Below are 27,770 nucleotides of genomic sequence, written 5' to 3' on the forward strand. Positions count from 1 at the left end.
ACGGCGCTGCACTACGTGAACGGCTGCATCGCTCGATTCGACGTCAATTACACCGACGAGGATGGCCTGACTCATTTCCATTTGGCCTGCAAATACGGCTTGAAGCACGTCGTGAAGAAGTTCCTCGAGCTCGGCCAGGATCCCAATTGTCTCGTGCGCGATACGGAATACTCTCCGCTTTATTTTGCCGCGCGCTACAGCCGCTGCAAGAAAGTGGCCGAGATGCTGCTGAGAGCCGGCGCCGATCCAAATCTGTCCAACGCCAAGGGACAGACTATTCTGCACGTCATCTGCGAGAGCGACCGCGACCAGATCGAGTGGGCCAAAACCATCGTCGATAACGATCATCGGCCCGTGCGAGTCAGCGTACAGGACAAGCTCGGCGACACACCGCTGCACTCGGCGCTGAGAAAGGGCAACGAAAAGGTACCCAAGCTGCTGCTGAGACGCGGCGCCGACGCGAATCTGGCCAACGAGGCGGGCGAGACTCCTCTACACGTCATTTGCAAGAGAGAAGCGAAACTGTTGGACCGTGGCGCGTTGATCGTCGACACGTTTTTCCGCGTCAACTCGGCTATCCACCAGGTGGTACGCGTCGACGTGCCGGACAAGCAGGGCCGGACACCGCTGCAGTGGGCCGTAGGGAGTCTTTCGCCCCACGTGTTCAGCCAACTCGTGCTAGAGGGAGCGGATTTGTCGAACTTGGTTTTTCCCGACGCAAGTTACTTCGGCCACAATATCAAGCAGCCGTCCGCGGAAAAAGGTGTGGGAGGTGGTAATTTTAAACTGGCCGTAGGGACCAGCGTTCTGGCCATGGTCGAAGAATTGGAGAGGCAAGGATACGAGCTGCAGCCGCGAGACGCCCTGACGATCATGAAGCTGTTCGCCAAGCACGGACTGCTCATGAAGTCGGCGGATCGCGACGGACCCTGGTACGAGCGCGTGAAAGATAGGACGAGTTTCAAGATGACCGCGAAAATATGGACGATTAATTCGGACGTGAAGCTCTACGACCTGATCCGGATGCCGATCGGAGAGGCGGCGAGGCTGGTCACGCACGAGGACTTCTTGGTGGACTCGCGCGTGTGCAAACTTGCGTTGTATCGCAGGAAGACTCGGCGGTTGTGCACCGAGCACCTGTGCGAGATAATGACGAGGCTATTTTTCCGCAGATGGGCGCTGGATTCTTTCTCGAATCTGATACACCAGCGGCTGCCCAATGAGATCTGTGGTATGATCATCGATCGGCTGATGAACGAAGATCTGTATCGTATTTGTTTGGCTAATGCATAATGGTCACTGTCACTATTTTGGCTCTGTAAACAAAAAAATTGAAAAAAAATTTTTGTATCAACCAAACTGGTGTAACAAATTTATATTATTTAAATACTTGAGTTAAGTTGAGTTCAAATAATTGAATAAATAAATTTGAACTCATTGAATTACTTGGCTTTTATTTTGTTGCGTTTTAATTTTATTTCAGATTTATGGTAAACGCACCATGAAGAAGGTTCAAATCATCTTTTGTTTCGCACTTAACATTTTTCTCTATTTCACTAATCAATCTGATTTTTCCTTACTCACGCAGCTTTAGATATAACGCTGAAAGAGTAGTGCGTGTACCATTTTCATGTTGTTTCATTGTGGTCATCTTCTCGTAGTTGTCGTCGTCGTCGTCGTCGTCGTCGTTGTTGCCTTGCATTGTAACCTGTTCGCGCGCAGAGTCGTTGCTTTTTAGCTTGCGCACACGCAATTCACGCACTGATATACACACACAAACACACACGTGCAATAGCCCTCGCGCGTGTAATAAGGAAGAACTAGTTTTGTACCTGCTTGCGCGCACGCGATACATAGCAGCGAGAGTACACCAACAAAAGGGGGAATTTAATAGATTTTATACGTGGATAATTGAGCTGGACATTCCAAGATTATCACCCCTGTATAATGGTATTTAAGCTTTTATACGTATATATGTACGTATGTTTGTGTACTCGGGGGAGAAATGAACAGAGAAAAAAAGAAGATATCGCGTGTGGACTCGCTTCTATATAAGATAGGCCATCTCGTGCTTTGTTTTTGGATTATTCACTCGCTCTCTCCCTCTGCGGTATATGTATTGCTCATTTGGAACACGAAATCAAAGGCATTTTTAATTACCGAGGATCAAAAAAAAGGGAAGTAGACGAAGAAGAAGAAGGAGAGAGAGAGAGAGAGAGAGAGAAAGGATCAATGGTGTATATAACTGCCGAGAGAGAGAGGCTGTTAATCAATAAAACGTGTCTGTATGTGCCCTGCGCTCGCGCGAGGGCTGCTGCAGTATATATAGGTAGAAGCTGCGGAGAGTTTTTCAAAGTGGCCGGCGAGAGAGAGAAGCTCTCGGCGCGTATTGAAAGCGGCTCCTTTTTTATCATCGAACCAACGCTCTGACCAACCGAAGCGTATCCTGTATACATATACACGCGCGCGCTACTATAGCTCAACAACATCCTTTAACGTCTTCTAGTCTCGCGAGTCAGCAGCCTGTATAGTGTATACCCAACGTTTGCGGATGTGCTCCGGGGGTACGTATAGATGTATGTATGTACCTTGCGCACACTTGCAGGTACTCTCTTCCCCGCTGCTGCTGCTGCTGCTGCTGCTGCTTCTGCTGCTTACGTGTGTACGTATGTGTAAAAAGCCTCTCTCTCTCTCTCTTTCTCTCTCCACGTCGTCGACGTTAAAAAGAAAAAGCCCATATCGCAGCAGAAAAGCCAGAGAAGAAGAGGAGGAGGAAGGAGGCAAAAGAAGAAGAAGAAGAAGCAGCAGCTGTTGCGCGCACGCGGCCGCACTCGTTAATCTGTGCCTCTGATCTCATTTCTACTAATTGGCCGATAGCTACATATACCTAGCCATAGGTACCTAGATATGTACCTGAGTCGCTGCTGCATAGTATGCACCTTAAGTAAATATTTTCAGTTGATCTTTGTGTCATACCGATCTATAGCTGTTGCTGCCGCTTAGATTCACTATTTTAAAGATCGAAAGTGTCGACGAAACATAGGTGCATCGATTTTTCCTTGAATGTACCGAGAAGCCGAATAACATTGACCGAAAAATTATATGATTTTCCTTTTTTTTTTAATTAATCAACGCGTATTTTGGCGCTCAACTAGGGAAGAGTTTATAGATGATCGTTTATTTTTATATCGATGATTTGAATGATTGGATAAAAAGTTTATCTGGTGTTGTCACATAAATCCTCTCCTTTGGTAGAGTTTACCTTTACATTGCAGACTTTACAAGTTTAAATTCACGTAGATAAAAATGATTAACGTTAATAATGACCTATTAACCAAAAAATGAAAATTTTATGAAATAGATTGATGGTTTTTTTTTGCGGTTTGCCTTCAAACAATGTAATTGTTAAAAAAAAACTAGACCAGTTTTCCACCACTGCAAATACAGTAATATTACTTTGATTCTTTACCACTAGATGGCCAGTATCTTCATCTGTAAATCTGCAAGTGGAAAAGTCAAAATAATTGTATAAATCAAATTACAGTTAAAAACTCTATATTGTTGACGAGATTTATTAAGAATCATTGTGACTTAACACATAAGTAGGTGCAGAGAGCCCTCATACCCATGACCGGGGCTACCATCACCAGACTTTATACGCGTAAAAACCGTAGATATATTTATAAATATAATAAACGTTCAGCTGCGCAGCCTCGCGGCTGTGAACACATGCTTTTAATGGCTTTGTTCCTTTCAGCGGCTAATATCTCTTTTGTTCTCCACTGCGCGGATGCCTCTTGCCGATATACACACACACACACACACACACACACACACACACACACACCAAGTTCTTCTCTCTCTCTCTCTCTCTCTCTCTCTCTCTCTCTCTCTCTTGTCTAGGATTTTTCTACCTTGGCTGCTTATTCGGCATTTCCTTTGTCTGTGTGCACTACGTGTGCGAACGCATATATATAGTGAGTATAAACGTCTCGGCGTACATTTGCTGTGCTACTGCCGCCGCTGTAGTATTACAGAGAGTCGCGAGTCTTGTTAAACGCGTGACGAAATCGACTAATTCATTGTTATTATCAAAGCGCGACTCTCTGCCGCGATTTCAAAATATTTATACATGTACTTCATTCGCGCGATAACGGCGTTATATATACGTACCACACGACCTCGCTGCAGTTCTCGTTCAATTATGCACGCATCGGCAGCGTAGTTCGATCGATTTTCCAATTTTACAAAACACCGATCGCTGCTGCGTCGCGATGGCGGCTGAAAATTTTTCGCAGACCTTCTTTTTTCCTCTCTCTCTGTCTCTCCGCTCGCGCTCACAAATCCCGGGTTCGAATTCAAGAGTCGGGGGATACATAATACCTCGTGCATTATTAAATGGACAGAGGATAGGTGTACCTGTCTCTGGATATACTGTTTCTATTTTTCTCTTTGAATATATATGTATAATATCTTTTACTGCGCGCGTCCGCTCGGCAGCGCACAAAGCCGCGTTGGTTCATCTTTTTTTTTCTCTCTCTCTCTCTATCCGCAGACTCTCCGCGAGAGACCCTGGCCGCGAGGGATTGTTTTTCAGAGCATGAAGAAACCTCTTATTTCCCTTCCAAAAGAGCATTAAAAAAATATATAACAAATCTTTTAATGCTCGTACATTAATGAGAAAACGCGGGGAAAATTCAGTTAAAAGGTTGAAAATTTCCCTTCGACCGAGAAGGCCTACTTGTAAAGTATCGGTAATTATACGTGCATCGGTGAGTTATACTATAAATTGAAAATTTTTCACCACGCATGGGTGCATCAACTCATTTAATAAATATACGAATTCCGCAAGTAGATCGTACAACTGGGCGCAATCGTTGTTATTCGTACAGCACTTTCTTGTACGTGTGTGTGCGCTCTTGCGTGTATACACAAAGTCACGTCGCACGTGCTGTGTGTTTTATATAACGCGCGAAACAAAGACGAGCAAAACGAAAGAACCGCGTGGCAGCCAGCGAGCGCAGATTCAGGGTCGTGTGGTAAGAGCAGTACATTGCGGCGGCGGCGGAGTTTCAATATAAACGAAGCCGACTTGCATACACACGCGCGCAGCTATCTTTCGCCTATATACCTTACCTATATGCAGCTTCGAGAGGTATCATAAGAGTGAGTGAGAGACTCTACGGGTCGCGCGGCATACAGCAGTAGTAGTAAAGAGGATAATAAACACGGAGCGCGAGCCGCGTTCGCGAGCGATATATATAGCAGAAGTACGCGCGCCGAGAGTCAAGAGAGTTAAAGCAGTAAGAGAGAAGAGGAGAGGGGGGTAATAAGAGAACGAAATGGTCTCTGACAAAGTCGATGATATAGGTACCTGCACTGCACCCACACCGCCTCCACCGGCTTGCACTCGATTGCACTTATGAAGCGAGCCGAGAGCGATCCTCCCACTCGTGTGCGTGCATATATGTACCCTCCGAGGCTGAGGTAAAAAAAAAAGGGAAGCGATACTGTACTCCGAACTTGCGCGCGCGCGCCCATCCAGGCTCATCAAGAGCAGCTCATATAGCTGCTACTTCATTACGTATAATACGGTACGAATGAGAGAGCTAAAATGAGCAACAACAACAGGCAGCTACCGTATAATTTGTTGGCATTAGCCGTGTGTATTATATAGCTGCGTTTCCGATTCTCCTAAAACAATCGGCCTGTGTTTGTATATACAGTACTGCTGCAGTGAGTAGCAGCGGCAAAAAAGCTCGAATATAAAACCGTGTAATACCCATTGAAGCCGATGCTGAAAGAAAAGTACACACACACATTCATACATATAAGAGGCTCGTTAAGGCTTCAGACTGTTGCTAGTGATTCCAGCAAATGGTCTCTCACCTCGCATGCTAAAATTGCTGCCGCCGCGCAGGTAACCCAAGAGAGATACCGTCGTCGTCGTCTCGTGAGTAAGACGCGGCGGTGGTGGTGGTGGCCGTCGTCGTCGGCGGATGGGAGAGAAAAGTCTATAGGCATTCGAGGTCACGGGAATGCTGCGCCGCCATAGCGAGAGGATGAATGAACGAACTTGGCGGCGCGTGCGAGTGCAGCAGCAGCAGCAGCGCAGGAGTAGTGCTACGAGATACGACGTTCAGAGAGACGACGACGACTCGACGAATGCGCCTGGCGCGTGTGTGCGAAGGTGATGTCGGAGGGGCATTTTCATGCGCGCCTATACGTAATGTTGAATCTTTCGTATATAGAGGCGCACTGGCAGGCCGTTACTATATACTACTGCTGCTACTACCGATGCGGCTGTGATCCTCGACGGTCCGCGGAGTGCAGTACTCGCACACGCATACGCGGCGCATTATTGGACTACGCGCGAGCTGCCGAGATTCGAGGCTGCTGCTGGGGAATTTTAATGGTGTCTGCAGTAACAGCGCCAGTACTACTATACTGCTAGTCGTACTACAGATGCCTATATACCTTCTGTGATCGAGCTTTGCTGTATACCCATGCATATATGCGCCTGAGAAAGATACTCGTAATATGCGTGGCGTGGAGGAGTTCCTATAACATGAGATAATCGCGAACGATACGTGGATACGCTTCAACTCGTTGTTGGCTATATTGGTGTTGTAGAAGTAGGTAACATTTATTTCGTAGCTACCTGTATGTAGGCGGTGGACGCGAGGAGAGCATCGAGCTTCGAGCACGACAGAGAAAGTGATTTGATTTTTACCATGAGGTCATACCTTTCGAAGCTTTACGTACTGTACGTGTTACCGGCAAAAGTCGATGCATTGAATTTGAACGAAAGCTGTACATTTTGGCTAAAGTAGAAGTGCGTGCGATTTCAAGAGATAACCGCGTGGCTAAGGAAATTTTATAGGCAATAACGACAATGCTCTACGCGTTTAGACATTTTTTTAATGTCATACATAGAGATTTCGACAACCTCTTTCCCCAAAAAGCAGAATATTACAATTCATTAATTAACATATAGTGTGGAAAGTCTCCTCCGAATGACTCCTCTGACGAATAGTACTCATAAGTACCTGACCTACTGCTAGCTGGCGCATGTCCGTATTTTCAGAAAGCGAAAGAGGACAGCAAAGTTATATTCACTTAAGGACGAACCCGTAAGCCAGCCTAGCTGAAGAATGAAAACTGTTAATAATCTGAGAAAAATGTATAGGAAGTTTTGATATAATATATAACGCCAAACCTTCACGTCCCGTCGTCTCGATAGGGTCGATGACGGCACTCTCCTTCAAGCTATGTGTTTCTCTTTGAGTCGTTACCCGGAGCTTGCGGATCCTTCTAGTGATCCTGCCGGACTCGACAGTGGAGTTGCTTGTTTGACCGATGCGATTTCAGGGGCCCTCGATATCGTCGCGCCCGCGCGGGTCGTCACTGTCAAGCCCAAGTACAGGCCCTGGTGTAGTGGTGAGGTCCGCACCCTGATGAGGCGTCGTGACTCTGCCTACCGGAGAGCCAGACGATCACCGACGCCGGCAAACGTCATCTCATACCGGCGGCTCAGGTCTTGCGCCCGTTATGCTCTTGAAAGAGCCAAAATTTCCTACTTTCGGTTGAGCGTCGAGGGTGCGGTTGGCCCCCGAGAGTCCTGGCGAGTCCTTCGGGGCATGGGCATCTCATCTCGTCCTTCGCCATCACCCTTATCGGTTTTCGACCCCGACGTGCTGAACCGTCATTTCGCCGCGGTGTCTGCTGCTGTATCCCCACTTTCAGCTGAGGATATTGAGCTTGCCCTATCCACCCCCCGTCACATGGTTTTCAGCCTTTTAGCATTGGGCATGTTTCAGAGCTTGGAGTCTTGCAAGCTCTAGCTCGTCTAAAGTCTCGCGGGTGCGGTGTCGACGGTTTGAGCGCGTGTGTGATCAAGCGTGTCTGCCCTGCCATTCTGTCTTCGGTCACTGCAATTGTAAATAGATCGTTCGAGCTTGGCCATTTTCCCTCTTCTTGGAAGGTGGCTTCAATTGTGCCACTTGCGAAGACCTCATCTTTATCCTCGCCGTCTGACACGCGTCCCATCGCTCAGCTCCCGGAGATCTCAAAGGTGATAGAGCGTGTAGTTCACCATCGCTTGTTCCAGTACCTCACGAGGTACAATCTTCTTGATCGAGACCAGTTCGGCTTTCGCCCCGGCCACTCCACGCAAGCGGCGTTATTGCATGTAACTGAGGCTATCAGACGGTCGGTCGATGTGGGTGAGATCGCTGAGCTCATATCATTTGACTTTTCAAAAGCTTTTGATGCGATTCCGCATGCCCTTCTCCTGAGAAAGCTGCGAATGATTGGCTGTGATGAGGGCTCACTGCGATGGTTCGCGAGTTACCTTTCGGGCCGCGCGCAGGCGGTTCGCTTGCCGGATGGTTCGCACACACCCCTGGTCTCGGTGTCCTCGGGCGTTCCCCAGGGCAGTGTGCTCGGTCCCCTTCTCTTCATCATCTTTATAAATGATCTGCCCGCTGTTCTAGATAAGGCTCAACATATGATTTACGCTGATGACACCCAGATATTGATCACTGGCCCCTCACGCCCGATCGCCGGACTGGTTACTGCTGCGAACTCCGAGATCGCTGCTATCTGCGGGTGGGCAAGGTCGAACCTGATACGCCTGAACTCCAATAAGACCGGTGCTATGCTCTGTGGTGGCCGTTTCAGGATCTCGAGCGCTCTTGAGGGGGGACCTCCGCAGCTGTTCGTCGACGACGTGCCGATTGTGAATTCAACGAGTCTCAAGATCCTTGGCTGCGTTATCACACCGTCACTCTCGTGGACTCTCCAGATCAACCGTGTTAGCTCTTCGGTACATCGCGTGCTTCATGCTCTGCGACACAATCGTCACGCTCTTCCGCACGCGCTGAGGCAGCGGCTGGTCATGGCTTTGGTATTCCCTTACCTGGATTATGCAGCGCCTCTTATCCTCGACCTGGACGCCCTCAACTCTGCGAAGCTACATCGCCTTCACAACTCTGCGGTTAGATTTGTCTTCGGCAACATCCCCTACAACGCTCACGTCACACCTTACCGGCTCGCTTTGGGCTGGCTGTCGTCGCGACGGCGGTGCGAGTATATTGCGATCTTGCTCGCGTTGAAAGTCATCTCAACCAGGGAGCCTCGTGGCCTCGCTGGGCTTTTCACCGTGCGAGAGAGGCGGCCGGATGAGATCGTGACTAGGAGCCGAGCCGTCCGCTTGGTGGTCTCAAGCACGAATACTGCGACGTTGAGGAAAGGCTTTGTGGCCTCTGTGTCGCGGCTTATCAACAGTTTGCCTTTCATCGAGGACCCTCGCTGCCCACCACCGCCCGCCCTCCTCAAGGCTCAACTTCATAATCACCTGTACTTGCTTGATGTTCAGGATTGGCATCGCCGGTGTGAGGTCGAGGGTCTTACTTATGAGCCTCGATGTCTCAGCGGTAGACTCCCATCTATTTGAAATCATCTTTGAGGAGATGATCTCAAAACTTCCGCCTTTTGTACATAGTTTCTTGTATATATTTGTAAATAATGTAAATACTTTGTTAACTGCCTTACCTCTTTCATCTATGTTTTATGCTTTTTGTTTTTATTTATTTTTGTAATTAGTCTTTGTAATTGCTTTTACGGCCAGACGGGATCTCAACCCAAGGTCGGTTAATAAATTGTAAATAATAATAATAATAATAAAATAAAAATTACTATGATCTGTAGTAAATGATGTACCATCTCTAATTATGACACTGTTTACCATTTTTTTTAGAAATATTACTATGATTATTGCAAAGAAAACCATTTCGTCTACGAAAAATTACTATATTGGATAGCAAAACTTGCAATGTCGTTAATATTGTGAATCGTCAATAGATGGCGAACTAAGGTTTTTTTAGTAAAACTCGCAAGTGATAAGAATTTTTTGAACTACTATATATAAGAATTTTTACCCTACCTTTCCACGGATATTTTGATTGTTGACATCTGAGCTAGGTGAACTCGAACGTGCGTTAGAAGACATTTATTAGTACGACTTGTAGGTCTATATCATATAAATATGCGTCCATAACCAAAAAATTAAATTGAAAGATACTTCTTCCGGATACAGATGCCCAGCTATCAGTACTTAAACAAACCACAACTTGAAAGTAAAAATAACTTTTTTCCCAAAATCATGTTCAACATACATTTCCCATACATTTTTCTCAGTGTAATAAAAGCAGATAGATAGATAATAAAAGCAATGAATTGGTAGTGATTTTGCGCCTGGCTAGGCGCGACAGCGGCCAGCTTTGCCTAAACGCAACGATCTGGCTTCGACTCGAATCGATCACGTCGCTCATAATAGTAAGTCACCTACATCGTCGCGCATCGAAAATTGAAATAATGCCCATAATACGCGCAGATCCAATCGTAATCACAATACGGAGCTTATCGTCCAATGGCAAGATCTAGTTTTCATCCCGCAAATAATCTAGGCTCTCTCTCTACTTGGGAATCGCGTGCCTCGCGTCCATTTGAGAACGCGACTCGTGATCCGTGCGTCTGTGTGTGCGCGCTCACGGGCGGCCACATGGCTCGCAGGTCCTCCTATCCTCTATTTCCTTCTATATATATGCATCGAGGTCACGAGTGCGCGTATAAGGGACCGCGGATTAATCGAATATACACCCTACAGCGGCGAAATATTGGGTTTTATTAAAATGGGCGCGTGCGAGCGAGCCGGAGAGCTCGACCCCGTTTTCGTCGTCCGCGTTTGCAAACGTTGATTTGCATATCTGCTCGATGTCTATGTGTATACGCGCGCGTATCTATATACATACGGAGGCCTGTCCTTTTTGTTTTGCGCGTTCACGTGCTATATATCATAAAAATCAAATTAAATCATTATACACGTATAGTCAGGCATGTATGTGTGCACTCTAGAGGACACCTGTCAAACTTTCAAAGAGTAGAAGCAGCAGCAGCAACTCACGCAGCTATGCTACGCTATGCAACGCGCCCGGGTGAGATAACTGGTTCGTCAAACAAAAGTTCCGCGTTTAATAATATAGCTAGCTAGCTTAGCCTCTGCACTGCTGCAGTTCAGAGTATGTGTAACATTTATGCACGCACGTTTTACACGCGCTTTATTATAATGCATAATGCCCGGCGCGCTTTACACGCGAGCGATTATTCGTCACTCACAAGTTGAACGCACAAAACGCAGCTAGACAAGTTGCGGCAAAGAATAATGAACTCTCTTTCGCTCGTTGGTGTATATGGGTATAACATAATGTCCACCGACGTACCTCCACACCGAAATGAAAACCTACCCGTGGCTACTTTCTGGACGAGAGACAAACGAGGAAGTCCTTTCATAATTCGTTCGAGTGGTCGGTCCTCCCTCAGGCTTCGGCGTATGTGCACTGCGAGTTATTTCCTGCGTGCTTGTTTGAAAAAAAACCCGAAAATTTGAGACGTTCCGGAATGATGCATATAGGTGTCACCCAACGAGTGTAGCGCCTTCGATTTCTTGACTCATCGGATTACACCATTGTCGAAAGCGGCTTCCTTCTTTCTTTTACATATAGGACGTATCATCTACGTATGAGAGTATGTACTCGTTCTTAAGGGTTAAAAGATGATTCGACTCCTTTTTTTTTATCACGTATTGTTATAATTTTCAAAAGACTAGAAAAGGAATTTTGAAAAAGAAGGAAAGAAAGAGTGATTTAATATATTACAACATAAATCTGTCGCGCTTGTTTACGCAAAAAAGGTACGAGCGACGAATACAAATTATTTTCAATTTAATTCAATGCGCTCTGCGTTGTTTATTTTCCTCGTTTTTGGCAATTCCGTTGGTGGTGGCATTGTTGGAACGAGATACTCTTAATAAAAGTTTATTTCCAAAACTTGACCTCACGCGCGCGCAAACGCTAAATGTTACCGAAGAATTCAAATTCCAAAAGGCGCACGTAGTTTTCATTATTGAAATGAACTGCAGCACATTTGCGCGCTGGAAGTAAAAAAATGCGGTGGTTTTAGTTCTCTCTCGAACGAACGAACGAAGGACAAGCAACAACAACAACAAAAAAAGTAAAGACGAGCAGTGGTAGCCTCGTTATGTGTTTCCTGCTTGAATAATATCTGCAACGAATTTGCATACATCGCTGTGGTGGCTCGTACATGTATTTATTCTACGCGATGGCATTATTGTTTCGCACTACTCGCGAGTCGAAAACGACGCGAAAACTTTGACGTCCTATAGCCAACTTGTATTATATGTATAGCACACGGAGTGAAACAAAATCCTTACGTGTATCGCAATTAAATTCCAGCCTGATGAGTCTCTCTAGGTTCACACACACGTGTACCCTCCCCCGTATATACAATATACCTATATAGCGCGTACCCATCCGTCACTGAGCGAGTTTTGTTCTCAGGTAAATTTTTTAGTTTCATGAACTGTTTAAAAGAGAGGAGGGGAGGGTATAGGAGAGAATACAGAGCTTGTCGTAAATTTTACCCGGAGCTTTAATGAGTAATTACTCACGCTAAGGTGAGTTTAGACGATTCGTAATTGCACTTGGCCGATGCCTCCGCCTGCAGCGGCGGCAGCTATATATAAGCACATGGCCAGCTGCCGAGGCAATGAACAACCTCCGTGGCACAAGAGCGCGTGAATTATTCCGCTGCTTTTCTCTCTCTCTCTCCCACCCTATTGGCTTGGCACAACGTGTGAGATAAAAGATGCATTACCCGGAGAGGTGCCGAGAGAGCAATAGACGCTCCTCGCGAAGAGAGGAGGAAGAGGATGAGAGCAGCAGCAGCAGCAGCAGAGGCGGTGGAGAGAGTTTTTGGTTTTGATTAATCGTCCGAGAGATACTGTGGGAGCTGCTGCAGTTAGCGGTTAAATGATCGAAGGTTGTTCTGGGAGACTAATTTTAATACTCGTTTTTATGATTCTTCATCCCGCGTACTGATTATAATCCGAGTTAGTTTTTTTGCAGCAGCTATGTGCCTCGCTCGAATTATTGGAATTTTTTTTACCGTGAGTCACGATTGTACACATATAATATATTTCGTTATTGGTTCGTTACGAGGCACCCGAGAGAGATACAATGTATATCGTCGCGAATTACAAATTGACCTTACAGCTCTCTAAACATTTTAAATATTGTATTACGGAGGATTGACTGTCGCGGGTAAAACACCTCGACGTTGCGACGTTACGTAATAATATTATAATAATAGAGGCCCCCGCGAGTTGCGGTTACCGGTATAGAATTAATGAAATAAAACAGTACAATGAGGCGGAGGAGGGACGGGGAGGGGGGGTACTACGCAATGCTCCGCGCGCAGTCTCCGATGTTAATGTCCGAGTTTATGCGGTTCCCTTAATATTTTGCATGACAATGACTTTCGCTCGGTACGTATAGCGATGGTGGTGGTGACACACGCCATGCCTGCCAGCCGTGTGTGTATGTGTCTGTCAAGCTGTAGCAGTGCTGTACATACGTATACAGTATAATATACACATTCTCGTCGTCGCGAAGACTATTGTCGCCGCCGCCGCCGCATATATACGGACAATTGCGCACTGCAGCTCGTATTATTTGCTTTTTCAGTAATTTAAACATGCGCGGAGCTCTTTACGTTGTACCGTGGCGCACTATTTTGCGTCGCAGCGGGCGCTTATGTAAAAGCAGCGCTGGGGGTATGTAACGGGACAATGATACATTTCAGGCAATTTTAGAGCGAGAGAGAGAGAGAAATTTCACGAATCCGCGCGGTTTTTAGCAAAGTGTCGGAGACCTTTATTGTAACGAATGATTGCAACCGTCTGGTTGAAATGCTCAACGTTAATAAGGTCTAATGATCGTTTAACATTTTTTAAAAAACACTTTACCATTAATTGGCTTGTTTTGGGCGATTTTTCTCTTACAAATATATTGAATGTGGCAATCTAATTGTTTCGAAAAATTCAAATCAGTTCCCAATCACTAATACGGTAATAACACTTTGAGTCTTCGCCGCTAGGTGGCGAATACACCTCTGTGTACAAACCTACAAGTGGCAAAGTGAAAATAATTATGTACAAATGAAAGCAGAATTTAGAGAAATTAAAACACCTTTCTGGAATTTTTGATTTGTAATTTACAATTTTTCGTTCTGCACTGCTGAAAAATAATAAATAAGAACAAAGGCAAAACGCTTTGAGGTTTTGTATCCTCCGCCAGTCGTCAATGTAAGGTCAGTGGCCGTGACATTTCTCGGGGCATACAATAATCAATTTCTCTCGCGGAATCGTCTGAGCCGGCAGTTTTGACGTGGCTTCTTCTTGTGTCTCTTTTCATGCCTGATCGAGTAAAAAAATTGCTCGCGCACAGAGAGCAAGAGAAAAAGACGCTATTCGATATAAAAGCTGCATTGTGTTTTATTTTCTTTTTTTTTCTTTTTTTATTTCGACGGCGCACACAACCGACTTATATACCCCATTGTTCTTGGATGCCGACGAAGTGTACCGCAGGTGTAAAATTGGCCTTTTTTTTCTTCTTCATTGCCCCGATCGCTTCGATGATTATGTCACACACCGATTGAGGCGGGATCAAAGCGCCTGGTGTATCTTAATTACCGTCCAGCTCGGACAATACAAAAAAAAAATAAATCTAGTTCAATATTTTTTCATCCAGAACCGCAGCAGAGTTTGTTATTTGAACTCTTCACGCTTGGTGTCGCGTGGGCTTCCACTATGTATACCATAATCACTACATTAGCATACACAGATGCTTATATGTATGAATAACGTCCAACGAAGGTCTCGAATATCCATGCGTATTGATGACGCTATTCTGACTTTTGCCCCGGAGGCTTCCTAAATCGATGCATCGTACTTTTTTTTTTTTTTTGTACAAAAAATATTTTTAGAAAATCGAAGAGGATGCAATTACTTGCATAATATGCAAACACTGTGCATTTTACTGGGTAAAGTTTTTGTGTTATTAAAAAAAATAAACGCAAAGGCACAACCTTGAAACGTTCACTTACATGTATATAGACCGTGGCGCTCGTAACAGCGAATAATTTATTCATTAGAAAATTAACAGCGCTAAATTTCAATATCAGATAACAATTATCTCTCGCCGTTCGAGTATATATACGCAAGGACGGGGCGCCGCGCGCAAAATCAAAGATATTTCGTCTAACATCAGATATGCGCGCTATACAACGCAGCAGTCGAGAATGCAAATTTCGCAATATAGATTCGATAGAGAGAGAGAGAGAGAGAGAGAGCATACAAAGGATCTCACGGATACGAAAACGTGTTTTTCAAATTTTTCCCCCCTCGCGGCCTTTTTCTGCAATGTATCTCGGTCAAATTGTAATCGGTATCACGGAGAGACCTTGTAAACTCGTTTATATATGTCATCGGCGTGTCGTTGTCGTTTTTTTTCTTTTCTTCACCCTCTCGCCTATTTGCAAATTGTGCGAATCGAATATAATCTCGCGACTATCTCTGGAAATCGTATAATGGTGTTTTCTCACACACACACCGACGCATTATTATCGTTGTGTTCCTCTTTCCTGCCTCCCCCTTCTTTTTTTTTCTCTCTCTCTCTACTAGCTGCTGACAATGTGCGTATACTATAATCAATTATAGAGCAGAGCTGGAGCACTACTAAAGTGGAGTAGTGTATTTCTCATGATTAGGCCGCGTATGCGATCCTCTCGCGAGTAAAATAATACAAAGCGACTCGCTGCGTTTCGCTAAATAATAAACGTATATGCTCACGGTTTCGGGAACGCATATAAGACGGTGCTATATCGTAATTAGCAACCGTAAGGCTATATAGCATTTCTCATTGCCTTAAATAGGATTTGTGTTTTTAGACAGATCTCGCGAGTTTTCGTAATTTTCGCGTTTATTGCTCGCGATAAATCTTCCAAGTAGAAGAGAGTGAGAGTCCAAAAGTTTGCTGCGTTGCAGCGAGTGCGCAAAAAAAGAGCAAGAGTAATACTTTGACCCTGCGTTATAAACGTAAATCATTTTCTATATACGAGGATTAGCGGTGCGATGGCGGGAAAGGAGTATAGATCAGAGGATTCCTTGCGTAACGTACCAAGAAGTAAATCAAATCGCATACATTCTTCGAGCAAAATTTAGCTATCACATCGTCGCTTTCAATTACATGTATATATATTTTATAAAATATACAAACGTATCTGACTTCCGACGCGCACGTGTGTGTGTATATGCGTGTTTAATCTATGTGTAGAAAATTGAAACAACAGTATATCTATCCCGAAACTTCCCGGCAGATATAGGTATAACGTATAGACTTTCGCAATTATAGGACGAGTATCGCGCGCACAGCGACTACTGCTGCTGCTGCTACTGCTACTGCTACTGCTATAACCCAATCTCACCTCGTAATTAATGATCAACATCCGCGGTGTATTGCGATTCTCGAATGGTAAACTGCCCCCACGTGTGCGCCTCGCCGAGCTGTTGTCTTTGTCTCTCTCTCTCTCTCTGCGCTTGTACAAATATATATTATATGCTCTTAAATGATACAAAAAAGTATACGCAATTTAATATGTAGTAGGTTTTCTCGCGAAATGATTTATCAAATCTAAAAATGTTCAATCTCAAGTTGTATACAATACTAGAAAAGAAAAAAGATATCTCTCAAAAAATGAAAAATATGATTTTTCCACAAGGTTTTCGCGAGAATCAATCATGCATCGAATCATAATTGAATCAAAGGGAGAAAGTTATCTATTTTTCTCTGCTACGTGTGGCAAGAGCAGCAACTGCAACAAAGAGCGCGAATTTGATTAATTGGTATATTTATACGGCGGGAATACGACACGACTCACAAATCTAGCTTGCTGAAAATTTTATACAATGCAGTTTGATTGAAGTAGCGAGTAGAATAAAAGTATAGATAACTGCTTTTATTCCTCTATTTCACTGCCAAGCTATACTTTAAAAAATCTCGAATATATTTACTAATTTCTATAAATTGGCGATAAACGTGGAGCATATTAAATTTTCGAATAAAATAATACGTTTTACAGTCCTGCCACTTCTCCAATCGTATATAATCGCAGGTTTGGGTTCTTTATATACGGTGAAACCAACACTCGTCGATCAAATAATAAAACAAACAATCATCGAAAATCTAATTAATGAGCCAATAGGCAATATAATGACACGATATACGATATATACACTGCGCGCGCTGACATAACAATAACGCCTCATAACTCAAATCTACAAGTATTTGCATAACTTATAATTATGCGAGTACGTGTGTGTGTTCGGAGTTTAGTGAAATCGCCGCTACGTCTATCCTGCCTGCGCAGCGGCAACGGCAACGGCGGCGGCGGTGCATTATATGTACACACGATAATGCCCAAGGAGAGAGAAAAGTCTCGAGGCGAAAATTAACGAGTGTCAAATGGTGTCCATTACTCAAGGAATCGACGTTTGCGCAGCCAGGCGCAGGCACGGGTATTATATACAGACACACAACACACACACGTGAGCGAGCTAAGCGAGAGGGAGAGAGATACCGTCGTAACACACAAAGGAGTTAGGAGCTACACATAAGAATAATTGAAAGAATAAAAGAAAGGAGTAAGTCACTCCCTTTCTCCTCCTTGCATGTGTGTGTGTGTGTGTGTCTGCGACTCGATCGACTCGGCAACAACGACGACGGGAAACTTTTTTTTTCAAAAAAAAGTCGCAAAGATAATGATTTCCCTTTTCAGAGCAGCAGCGCACACGAGCGCACCTACATATATACACACACATCCACGTGGAGGCAAGTCACAATTTGCGTTGAAAGCGAAAAGTGAGATCGGCTGCTGCATAGGAGTCTCTATGCTCGGCAGCAGCAGCAGATGAATGTGATATAAGAGAGAGGCTTCCAGTGAAAGATATACTACTATACTCGAGAATAGCTATTGGGCCCTGAGCCTTATATACATATACGTCGAGTCGTTGCGTAATGCGCCGTTCACCGCGATCCGATAAGCGTAATGTGTCTGTGTGTATCGTCGACGAAAAATTATTATTTCTTTTTTTTTTCATATCGTAGTCAAATTTGACGCAACGACTTTTTTGTTGTTCTTGTCGTCGTCGTTGTCGTAAATTGTTATTTCAATATTGCGCGGGGGGATATAGCAATTTAGCTCGGGCCGCGCGCAGCTGATTGCGCCGAGCGGCAAATAATTAATATTCAACGTTTCATCTTGCTGCGCGCGTGCAGCGCACAATGAGCCATTCAAGTCGATTATGATTTTCCCCCGCGCGCGCCGATGAACGATCATCTGTGCCCGCGCACATATATGTAATTACGAATCTTCGAAATTGTCTCTCTCTCTCCCCCCGACGATATTAATCGCTTCATTCGAGGCTTTTTTTCGCTCGCGGTAATGCCTATGTACCGTACGATGTGCGTATTTATAAAACCAATTAAGCGAAATCGTTCTCTCGCGCAGTACATCGAGGAAACAAAAATGTTGAATCTCGCGGGGGTGTGCGCGTGACCGATGAAAATGAAAATAGCAATGAACCGAGTTCGATGCGTAATACCACTGTCACTTTTAAGCCCGACATCGGATGCATTAGATGTAACTATGAGTCTGGATCATCCTGCAGCGAAAACTGGGCTTGGGTATTATCGTACAGGCCAGCCTCGATTTACTTTGTAAAAAAGCAAATTTAGGGCTGAATAGAGGAAGGGAAGTCAAGTTTCGCGAATTAATTAAAACTCTGATTAATTTCGCATAGTTGTTACAACGAAAGTTTTTTTAATCTCGCTACAACCCTTTCGTAGAGAAAGTTTACTACTGTACGATATTGCAAGAGTCTAATCCGCTGCACGAGTAATTTTTAGATCACGGCACATTGTCAAACAAAGAAATGATAAAAATGATAAATCTCGGTGATTTTTCTTATAAAGTTTCATCAATGAATAGAAAAGTGGAATTCACGAACAAAAAGCTTTTTACTATTTAGCTTATTTCTATGGTAAAGTAAAAATCCTATAAATGTTTTAAATAATTACTTGGGCTCTCGATTCGTACGATTCACACGTATGTATAATTTTTCCAAAGTCACCGATATCGTTGCCAGCGAGTTGGCAAAATTTCAATCGTTTATGTGCGGTCTACGTGGATGCATTCATATACATAGACGCGCATTACACTTTCTCACCCATGGATCGACTCGAGCACGTGACATCTCATCTGATCGTCTGCAGCTGCGAGCGACAGACGCATATAATACGAGACTCTGCTATACGTATCATAATAATCGATCGTTGAAACCTTTCAAGTGCCTGTTCTACGTTAATACGGGTGAATTTTTCTCTCTCTATTTCTCTCTCGAGACTTTTTGACGATTTATATATAATGCGCGCAACCAGTGTCAAAGTCAATCTTCGTAACGGCAATATCTACACACAATTTAATCGAAGGCCCGATAAAGACATAAAGTCTACATTTCGTAATCGATTGCGATGCTCTTTTTTTTCGGCGAGTGGCGAAAACAGCCTCATCCTCGCGCAGGTCGAAAGAGGAGAAATTCGATCGGTGTTACGTCTCATGTAAAGCGAGGCTAGATTTTAGAAATGAAATGGAGATGTTATCTCCAGTTGGCCTACTGCTCGCGTAATAAACTTGGTGTGTTTTTGTGCAGCAGCAGCGAGTCGAGAGAATTCACGACGATCGCGACTTTTCTCCGCGTGGTGCACACGGGAATCCTAGTAAATTTCTACGCGTTATGGTTGAAAATTTGCCAGCTCTCGAGAAGGCTACACACCGAAAAAGCTCTATATTCTCGTGTCATATGAATCTTTTTTGGAATGGTTTAGCAGAAAAAAGCTCGAAAGCTTTTAGACACATAATCGTAATAATAACTAATCGCAGGGAAACGATTGTCAAAAGTTATTCGGCTTCTAAAGGAATTTACTTTTTCAATGCTTGGATCAACAAAGATTCGCCGAGAGACTTTCTCTGCAATCGACACATACCAGTGCAAGGGGTTGATTTCGTAAATGTTTGTAGTCAATTTCAACTAAAAAGGGCGATTTGATTGACTTTCTTAGCAAATGAACAGTCCAGAATTGAAATTTTACCCATCATTTTCTCTCGTCTTATTTTTGGAATAATTTTTATCGGAACGAATATTAAATTTTTAATTTCTCTCTCAAAACTATACAAGGGTTATATTTTCTTCGCTATAAGTTCGTTAGCTTGAAATTCAAAATCGTCGAATAACACGCGTGCATCTTTAAAACGTCGAACGCTCTTTGGGGCGCGCAAAAACATTTTCAATTAACTGCAAGTAAAGACGACGAGTGCGTTGGCAAGAGCACTTCTTCTCTATCTGTTCTCCGCTGCTGCTGCTGCTGAAGCTTCTCGCGTCGACTCTCGTATTCACAATTTTCGCTCGTAATTTTCGCGCCAGGCATTTCTCCGCTGGCGTTGTATCTACATATTTAACGTGAGGAAATATTTGACTCGAAATTTTTGAAAGACACACATAAACGCACGCATTTGCGTGATTAAAATCCATTAAGCGAAATCAATCAGTGGGGCAAGTTCTGCGGTATTGGCTCGTCTACAGCAGCAGCAACAGCAGTGGTTAGATCGTAGAAGCAGTTAAGAGTGCAAAGCATGACTTTGTGCTTTGTTCCTTTTGAAGCGCGCCCATATACTTGGAAAGTCCTGAATGCGTACGTATGTAAAGGCGAAGGTAGCGAGGGCCGATTTCGCCTTAGAGATATCTGACAAAGCGCGCGTGTGCCTGTATATACGTATACCGTGCTAAAACGAAGATCCGATCGATTCACCCTTACCTATCCTATATATACACGTAGTAAACGTATAGAAATAACATTGCGAATAGTCAACGCTTGGATAGCTGGGCACACTCACAGAGAAGTACGTGTCGCGCGCAAAGCGCCTTGATCGTAATTAATAAGTTATGCCGCAGCCGAGCGATTCTCTCTCGGTGTTTGTCTCTGTGCATCTGCAAAGCTGGGGAGAGGGATTCAAGACGAGATTATCGATACCAACTTCTGCTCTCAAGATTTTCGCATACATATATACTTTATTCGGGGATGAGACGTTTCTGTAATTTTACTGCGCTGCGGTATACTGGAACACGCGCGTTAAATTATGGCAAGTTCTTGGGGAGGGAGACAATTTCCGGGATAAATTTGGTAACGATAATTACGTTAAAATGGTCTGAATGTAGCAAGCTGTAAATCGCGGATGTACGTTTGTCGAATGCAGTTTCACCCGAGTTCGCTTGCGAGCGAATGTATAATGCGGGAACTTTTGAAACCCTAAGTAAGACGCTGCGATTTTTTGAGCCCGTGTTGAAAGGTCCGCGAGACTCGAGAAATGAACAACAAATATCGATGTAACTTTTTTCTCGCAGTTGGCATGAATGTCAAGTATATGGGCTTAAAAGACCTTTTGTAATGGTTTAAAGCTTTTTTGATTTATTTTTTATATGCTGATTTAATTCATATAAACAAATCGTTTCATTAGAAAAAAAGTTATGGACGATTTTGTATTCATGGAAAATTCTATCTTTATGAACACTAGGTGGCGCATGAAAAACCCGCTTGTATTATAATTCGGTTCTATTATTAAATTTCGTTCGTTCATGAGAACTTTGAATTGTCTGTTGTTATCCATAGTCTTTTTAACCCTAATAGACACAATCGACGTAAATAAAGAGATAGAATTTTTCTTCCTATGCGTATTTCGCATTTACTCGCAGCTTCGGGAAACTGTTACGAAACCATCTACTGTTTTTGACAATCGCTTTGCTTTTCTGCTGCTGCACACGTCCGTGCGCGCGACTTTATTATGTTCCCGTTAGGCCGCAAGTTGTGCCGCACCACGAGAGACGCAGAGCAGCAGCAGCAGCAGCTCTCGGGGCGTTTCTTGGGACGGAAGATACGGGGATTCGAAAATCGAGGCAAAAAATTCACCGTAACCGTGTGTGTCTCTATAGTCACGAGGATAAATCTACTCCGCGATAAATATATTGCACATGTACACTGTCCGTGGACTAATTTTGTCCATTTGACATGAATTCGGTCGGTATGGGACTTGTATAAGCATACGACGTTTCGTAATTCAGTGGACAAAATTAGTCCACGGTTAGTGTACATATATCCACACGAACGTAATCTTGTTTCTTTTATTCCCGTGATTTGCACATTTTTTGCCGTGTCATATCGTCGTATCCTACGCGCGACGTGTGTTTGTGTATATGTTCCACGCGTCGAGCGCGAAGCAAAGGAAGAAGAAGAAAAAAACGGTTGATAAAAGATGTGGAATACGTCTTTTATTATGCGAGCACAATGAATTTAAATACGCTCTATATATCCTTCATATATATTCTTCAGCCAGCGGCGGCTTATCGCTGTTACGATATTCATCGCGTACTGAATTGCCACGTAGATTTTCGTAACTTTGAAAAACAAGGCAGGTTTATTCGAAAGCTTTCGAGGCTTAATAATTCATAACTTCTTATTAAGTCGCTCGTGCATATTCGGTGTAATTTAGATATTTTGGCAAATTTATCGGAAAATCGATGCGCCTGTGTTGGTGCATCAAGCGACACACTCGCGCCCAGAACTGTTCGAAATTTACAATACAATATTATGTGGAGCTTGCGCGAGGCGAGCTTTCGAGGAACTATTTTAAAACCGCCAATTTTTAGAAATATAGGCCACTGACACGACGTAGTTCGTGCGACGATGGACCGGTAATTTTTTCACGTTATATAATCAATGTTTTCATTACCGATATTTTTCGAATAAATCATGAGTTCGAGTATATCGTCATCGTTCGATAAATCGTCAATTTTCTTCTCACATTATGGTACAATTCGTCGATAATTCCGAAGCTTATAATAAGAAAAATCTGCAGAGCTAATCAAGTTTTGTTGTTTTAACAATAAGTTTTGTTGTTTAAGACAATGAAACTAGACCGTAATATTTTGTGGGTGTAATGGGTGTTTTGTTTTTTTTTCACTCAGTTTAGTGGAATTAACAATGTATAACAGTCTTGGTAGAAATGCTCAGCTTCAATAATGTCCTGTTGATCAAAAAATGGCCATTTTGATTGATTTGAAGTACCTTATCATTGATCGGATCGTTTTTATCAATTTTTTATTTAAAATTATGTTAGTATAATTAAGCGCATTTCAAATGACCAGAAAATAGTAATATAATTTTTTGAAAAAATTTAGACAAGTTTTTTAACCGCTTTAAATACGAAATACCACTTCAAACTCTCACCGCTAGATGGCGAGTACCTTTATCTGTAAATCTGCAAGTGTTAAAGTGAAAATAATTGCATAAGTTAAAGCAAGGTTTTTAGAACCCGTTTATGTTTTGAGCACAGTTTATTAATTCGTCCTTTCAAGGTCAGACTTTGGAACATATATTATTATCCATGAGAATATTCATTCATTCGCATTTACCAAAATAAAACTCTCTCAAACTACAGCCTCGTGCAGTTCAGAAGCCAAGAGAGAGACGAAGAATTACGATACGAGGCGTCGCAATTTTCGTTTTGTCGAGCGCGTCAGCCACGCGCATCGCATCGCGCCTTCTATATTAATACACCCAAGCGGGCCGTGTCGCAGTAGCGGCACACACACGCACGCACCACCTGCACTTAACCCGAATTCACTCTCGAATCTCATTATACATTCGAGCTGCTGCTGCTGCGGAGGCCCATATACTAATTTCAACTCGACCCATATTCATTAATTTCTTCACTCGGTTGGCAGCACATACATATGCAGCTGTGTGTGTGTGCGTGCGTATACGCATGTACGTATGCCATATTTTCTACCCTTGTTGAAGTAAAAGCTACACACACCAAACCCCCCATGCCACCTTAATGACTCGTCTCGTTGTAGCTGTGTTATGCTAAAAGGCCTTCGTCAAATGTCTGTTACAGCTCGACGACACGGCGCTGCAGCTCTACAAGGATGGCGATTACGGGGCTTACCTGGACCTCGAGGCATCCATCAGCGAGCAGCAGGAGGAATTCGAGGGCTTTCAAACCAAGTGAGTACCAACGAGATAAAAAGAAAAAAATATTCACGCATCCTCAAATTCTATACGTATTATATGAAGAGTATCGAATTTTGTGCGGTATACGTGAACGCGATCATTGTGTGATTTTATTCGCGCGTCATTTTCGGTGGGAGAAGGGATAACCCGTCCGAGTGGCCTTCTTATTCCGCGCGTGTCCGTCCCGCGTGTATTCTTGAATTATTGTTCGGCAAAAAGTTCGGAAATTCGTATATATAATTTTATTTATATGCCTTTTATTCCGTCGCGCATTCTGAGCTCTTGAGATACCTGACAAAAAATCATCTCGAGCGAGTCGATCATTCTACTTTTCGAACGACGTAAAATCCCAAAACACGACCGATGCTCTCTTCTTCACCGTTGGTGGATCTCTAATGTCAAAACGATGATAATGAGGAGACCTTTTCCAACGTCCCGAAGTTCGCCGTTTTCACTTTTCAGATTCTTTCTTTCTCTCGCTTTCGTGTTAGAGGATATTGAAAAAAAAGCTCGGAGTAGAATCTCCGCGCGCAGATGCTTATCTCTGATATATACGATCGGTATCCCCCCTGCCATATCGAGGATAGAGTTTTTCGCGTCGAAGAAACGATTTCTATCCTCTCAAGTCGAATTTAATCGTTTAATATATCACACATTTGTTCTCGCGTTAATTGAAAAGATCCTGTGTGTTAGTTTTTTTTTGTTGTTTTCCACTCGACTCTCGAAAGTTAAGGAAGTACCGTACCTATACACGGGATGGCCTCGCGCGGCCCGAGAGAAAGAAAAGAGATAGCGATCGGTTTTGTGGTTTTGTGTGCCACGCAAATTTTCGCCTTCTATAACTATGTATCGACGCGGAGTTTAAGGTTTACGATAATTAGCTTTCATAGAGTTGTCAAAGACGTTTGTAATGCTCTCTCGGCCGTGCTGGCGAGCGGCAGCGGCAGCGGCAGCAGCAGCCCAGGAGTCTCTCCTGGGGAAATTCAATAGAGACGTATTTATTCGACGATATATTTCTGTGTGTGTTCTTTTGGGATACGTATTTATTTTACTATCTCGCGGTGCGCGCGCGAGCCACAAGTGGCTACCGGTATTTAGCCAATGGTACACACGGCTATATATCGTTTTCACCGCGCGAAGCCCAACAAAAAACATTTCGTATAATGCACGTACTTACACGATAATATAGGAACCTTTCTAATTATACATATTATACGACTTTTGCTGGTAAGGAGCTCTTACTTCCTTTCGCCGTCGCTGCATGCTAAAGGATCGCCGTACGAATTTGCGATATTATTATTATTATTATCGTTATTATTTATGCATACGATCTAGCGCAATATGCGATAACTCGTGCTCGGATCGTTGCCGTATTATAAGCTAATCCGATAATGCTCGGGCTCTCGAGAACTTGCTGATAATTTAATCTAAATTAGACGATAATAAATCGAGGATCGATCAGCGCGGCCCGATCTCGACATCCGCTTTCGACGACGACGTTCTTTACTAATGCCCGAACAATCGATAAATTCGCGATCGATCCTGTGTACAATTTTGATCCGTAGGCATCGTGTATGATTATCATCCTCGACTCGGTTTTCGCCGAGGTTCAATAGTCAAGTACAATGCCGCGATTAGCCCCAGCCGCTGCTATATTCTAAGCCGTCGGGGCTGCCCCGTTATATCGACGTCTTTTATATGTACACATGCATAATAAGTAATCAAGTATATGGCTCGTGTTAACCAGTTTCCCGTGCGTATTATATCGGCCCCGAACGATCTTATATATTACCCCTTTGTGCATAGCTTTTTTTTTGTTGTTGTTGTCCGTATGCTTCTCCGAATGCAAAACGATAATTTAATAGTTTGTTATATTTATTACGCAAGGAGTCGACAAGTAACTAGCTTTGAGCCGAGGCTATATAGTTCTTAAATCATGGTTAAAGAAGAATTTCGTTGCTTGCGTGCGTTCGGTCGTCGAGCGATGCGCGCACAGACCTAAACTGACGAGAAAATTTACGACTCGTCGTCGTCGTCGTCGTCGTCGTCGTCGCGCAAAAGCTGTTAGAGCGGAACAAAGGCAACGACGATATGAGTTCTTCTTCTTGACTTTGCGTTACGCGCACACGTAAAATTTTTCATTCAAATGTAATAATATATATAGAAAAGACGCTTCGCTATACGTCGGAGCTTATGGTATTTTCCAGCTTGCACATACGATTTCGATTGACTCGTTCGTATACAGTATACATGTATACGAAGTCGAGAGTTGCGAAGTTCTGGTAAATAGACTCGAAGCGAAGAACTTCTTCGGTTTCGCAAAAAAAAAAGTATCGAAGTACGTCTGCACACCGGTGAATATATAGATAGTTTTCCCCGAGCGGAAGAGAGAGTTTCCGATTTCAAACAAAATCCATATACACGATGTTGTGAAAAAGTTGAAAAAAAAAAAAAAAACAGTCGTGGTAACTCGATGCAATTCCTCGAAGTCGGTAAATATCTTCATTATATCTACATTAGTTGGATAAATCTCGTTGAATTAACGTTCTCGTTGAACTCGTATTCGAAAACGTCGATATTTCGTTCCAACAAGGGGTTTCACTTCTTTTTTTTTCGACGTTATTAAAAATGGCAACAACACCAAAAAAAAAAAAATCAGAAGTGCAGATCGAAGACAGATGCGCAGTCTCGACTGCGAATGCAAAATTCAAAACTCAATATCGCTGCTTTTTATGGGAGCTATTTTACATCGGCACTTGACATGGGGTGTATGCGTGCTCGTGTATTACGCACGCAGTCGTCGAACGAGCCGAAGAACTCGTCAACTCGATATGCATACAAAGGGATTGGCTTTCTTAAGCTGTATACGGCTGCAACTGTTCCGATAGCGAATACGTGCCGGTTATTGTACACAATATGCGAACAGCATCGCTCTTTTTTCATTTTTCGATTCTCCTCTTCTGCTTTTTTTTTCCTTTGTCTTGCATGAGAGCTCATTTTTTTCGTCTCCGTTTACCATTCGATAAGGTATATGCATTTTTTATGAGCTCATTCAAGCCTAAAGCTGAGGATGTTCCCTATTCCAATTTTTTTTCTTGGTAATCGAATTATAATTTGCATATTTTATACTTGATAAGAAAGATTTTTTTCAATACGATAATACCACTATGAGCCTTCACCACTAGATGGCGAATACCTGTTAATGTAAATCTGCAAGCGGCAAAGTCAATATAATTGTATGTAAGTCCAAGCACGGTTGGCAAAAATATCCTCTACCACTTATTACTTCTTACTGGCTTTATTTACAATGCTCGCGCTTTCACCCTACATTCTCAATGCCCTCTCTATCAATACCGACACACACAAGTTTGATCATATGTCAAATTTACATATCTTCTCTCGTGTTTCTTATGAGCAATGTTTAACTCGAGAAAGAAACAAAGGAAAAACATTTTACCAAAAATAAAGCATAAAATATTAAACTTTTTTACTAAGATTGCCAAAAAAAATTGTTCGTACAGAAAATTTTTTTTCCGTATTTATTATGCAATCCCGACACAATAAACATTTTAACCATAACAATTATATAACTTTGTATTGTCTGGTTATCTGCATCGTTTGTAGTTGTTGTAATATAATTCACGTAAGATGTGCGAATTAAGGTAATAG

General features: G+C 43.3%; 1 protein-coding gene across 1 annotated transcript in view; it reads left to right on the forward strand.

The window, feature by feature from the left end:
• LOC106648469 (serine-rich adhesin for platelets-like) overlaps positions 1-24,138 on the forward strand; it is a 94,663-nt gene extending 70,525 nt beyond the window's left edge. The window contains exon 9 of the mRNA XM_023460310.1: positions 23,986-24,138. Coding sequence (XP_023316078.1) covers positions 23,986-24,099 — 114 coding nt within the window. The 3' untranslated portion in view covers positions 24,100-24,138. The remainder of the gene's footprint in view (positions 1-23,985) is intronic.
• Positions 24,139-27,770: the final 3,632 nt, after the last annotated feature.

Source organism: Trichogramma pretiosum, unplaced genomic scaffold, assembly GCF_000599845.2.
Source record: "Trichogramma pretiosum strain Unisexual culture from Peru unplaced genomic scaffold, Tpre_2.0 scaffold77, whole genome shotgun sequence".
Taxonomy (NCBI): domain Eukaryota; kingdom Metazoa; phylum Arthropoda; class Insecta; order Hymenoptera; family Trichogrammatidae; genus Trichogramma; species Trichogramma pretiosum.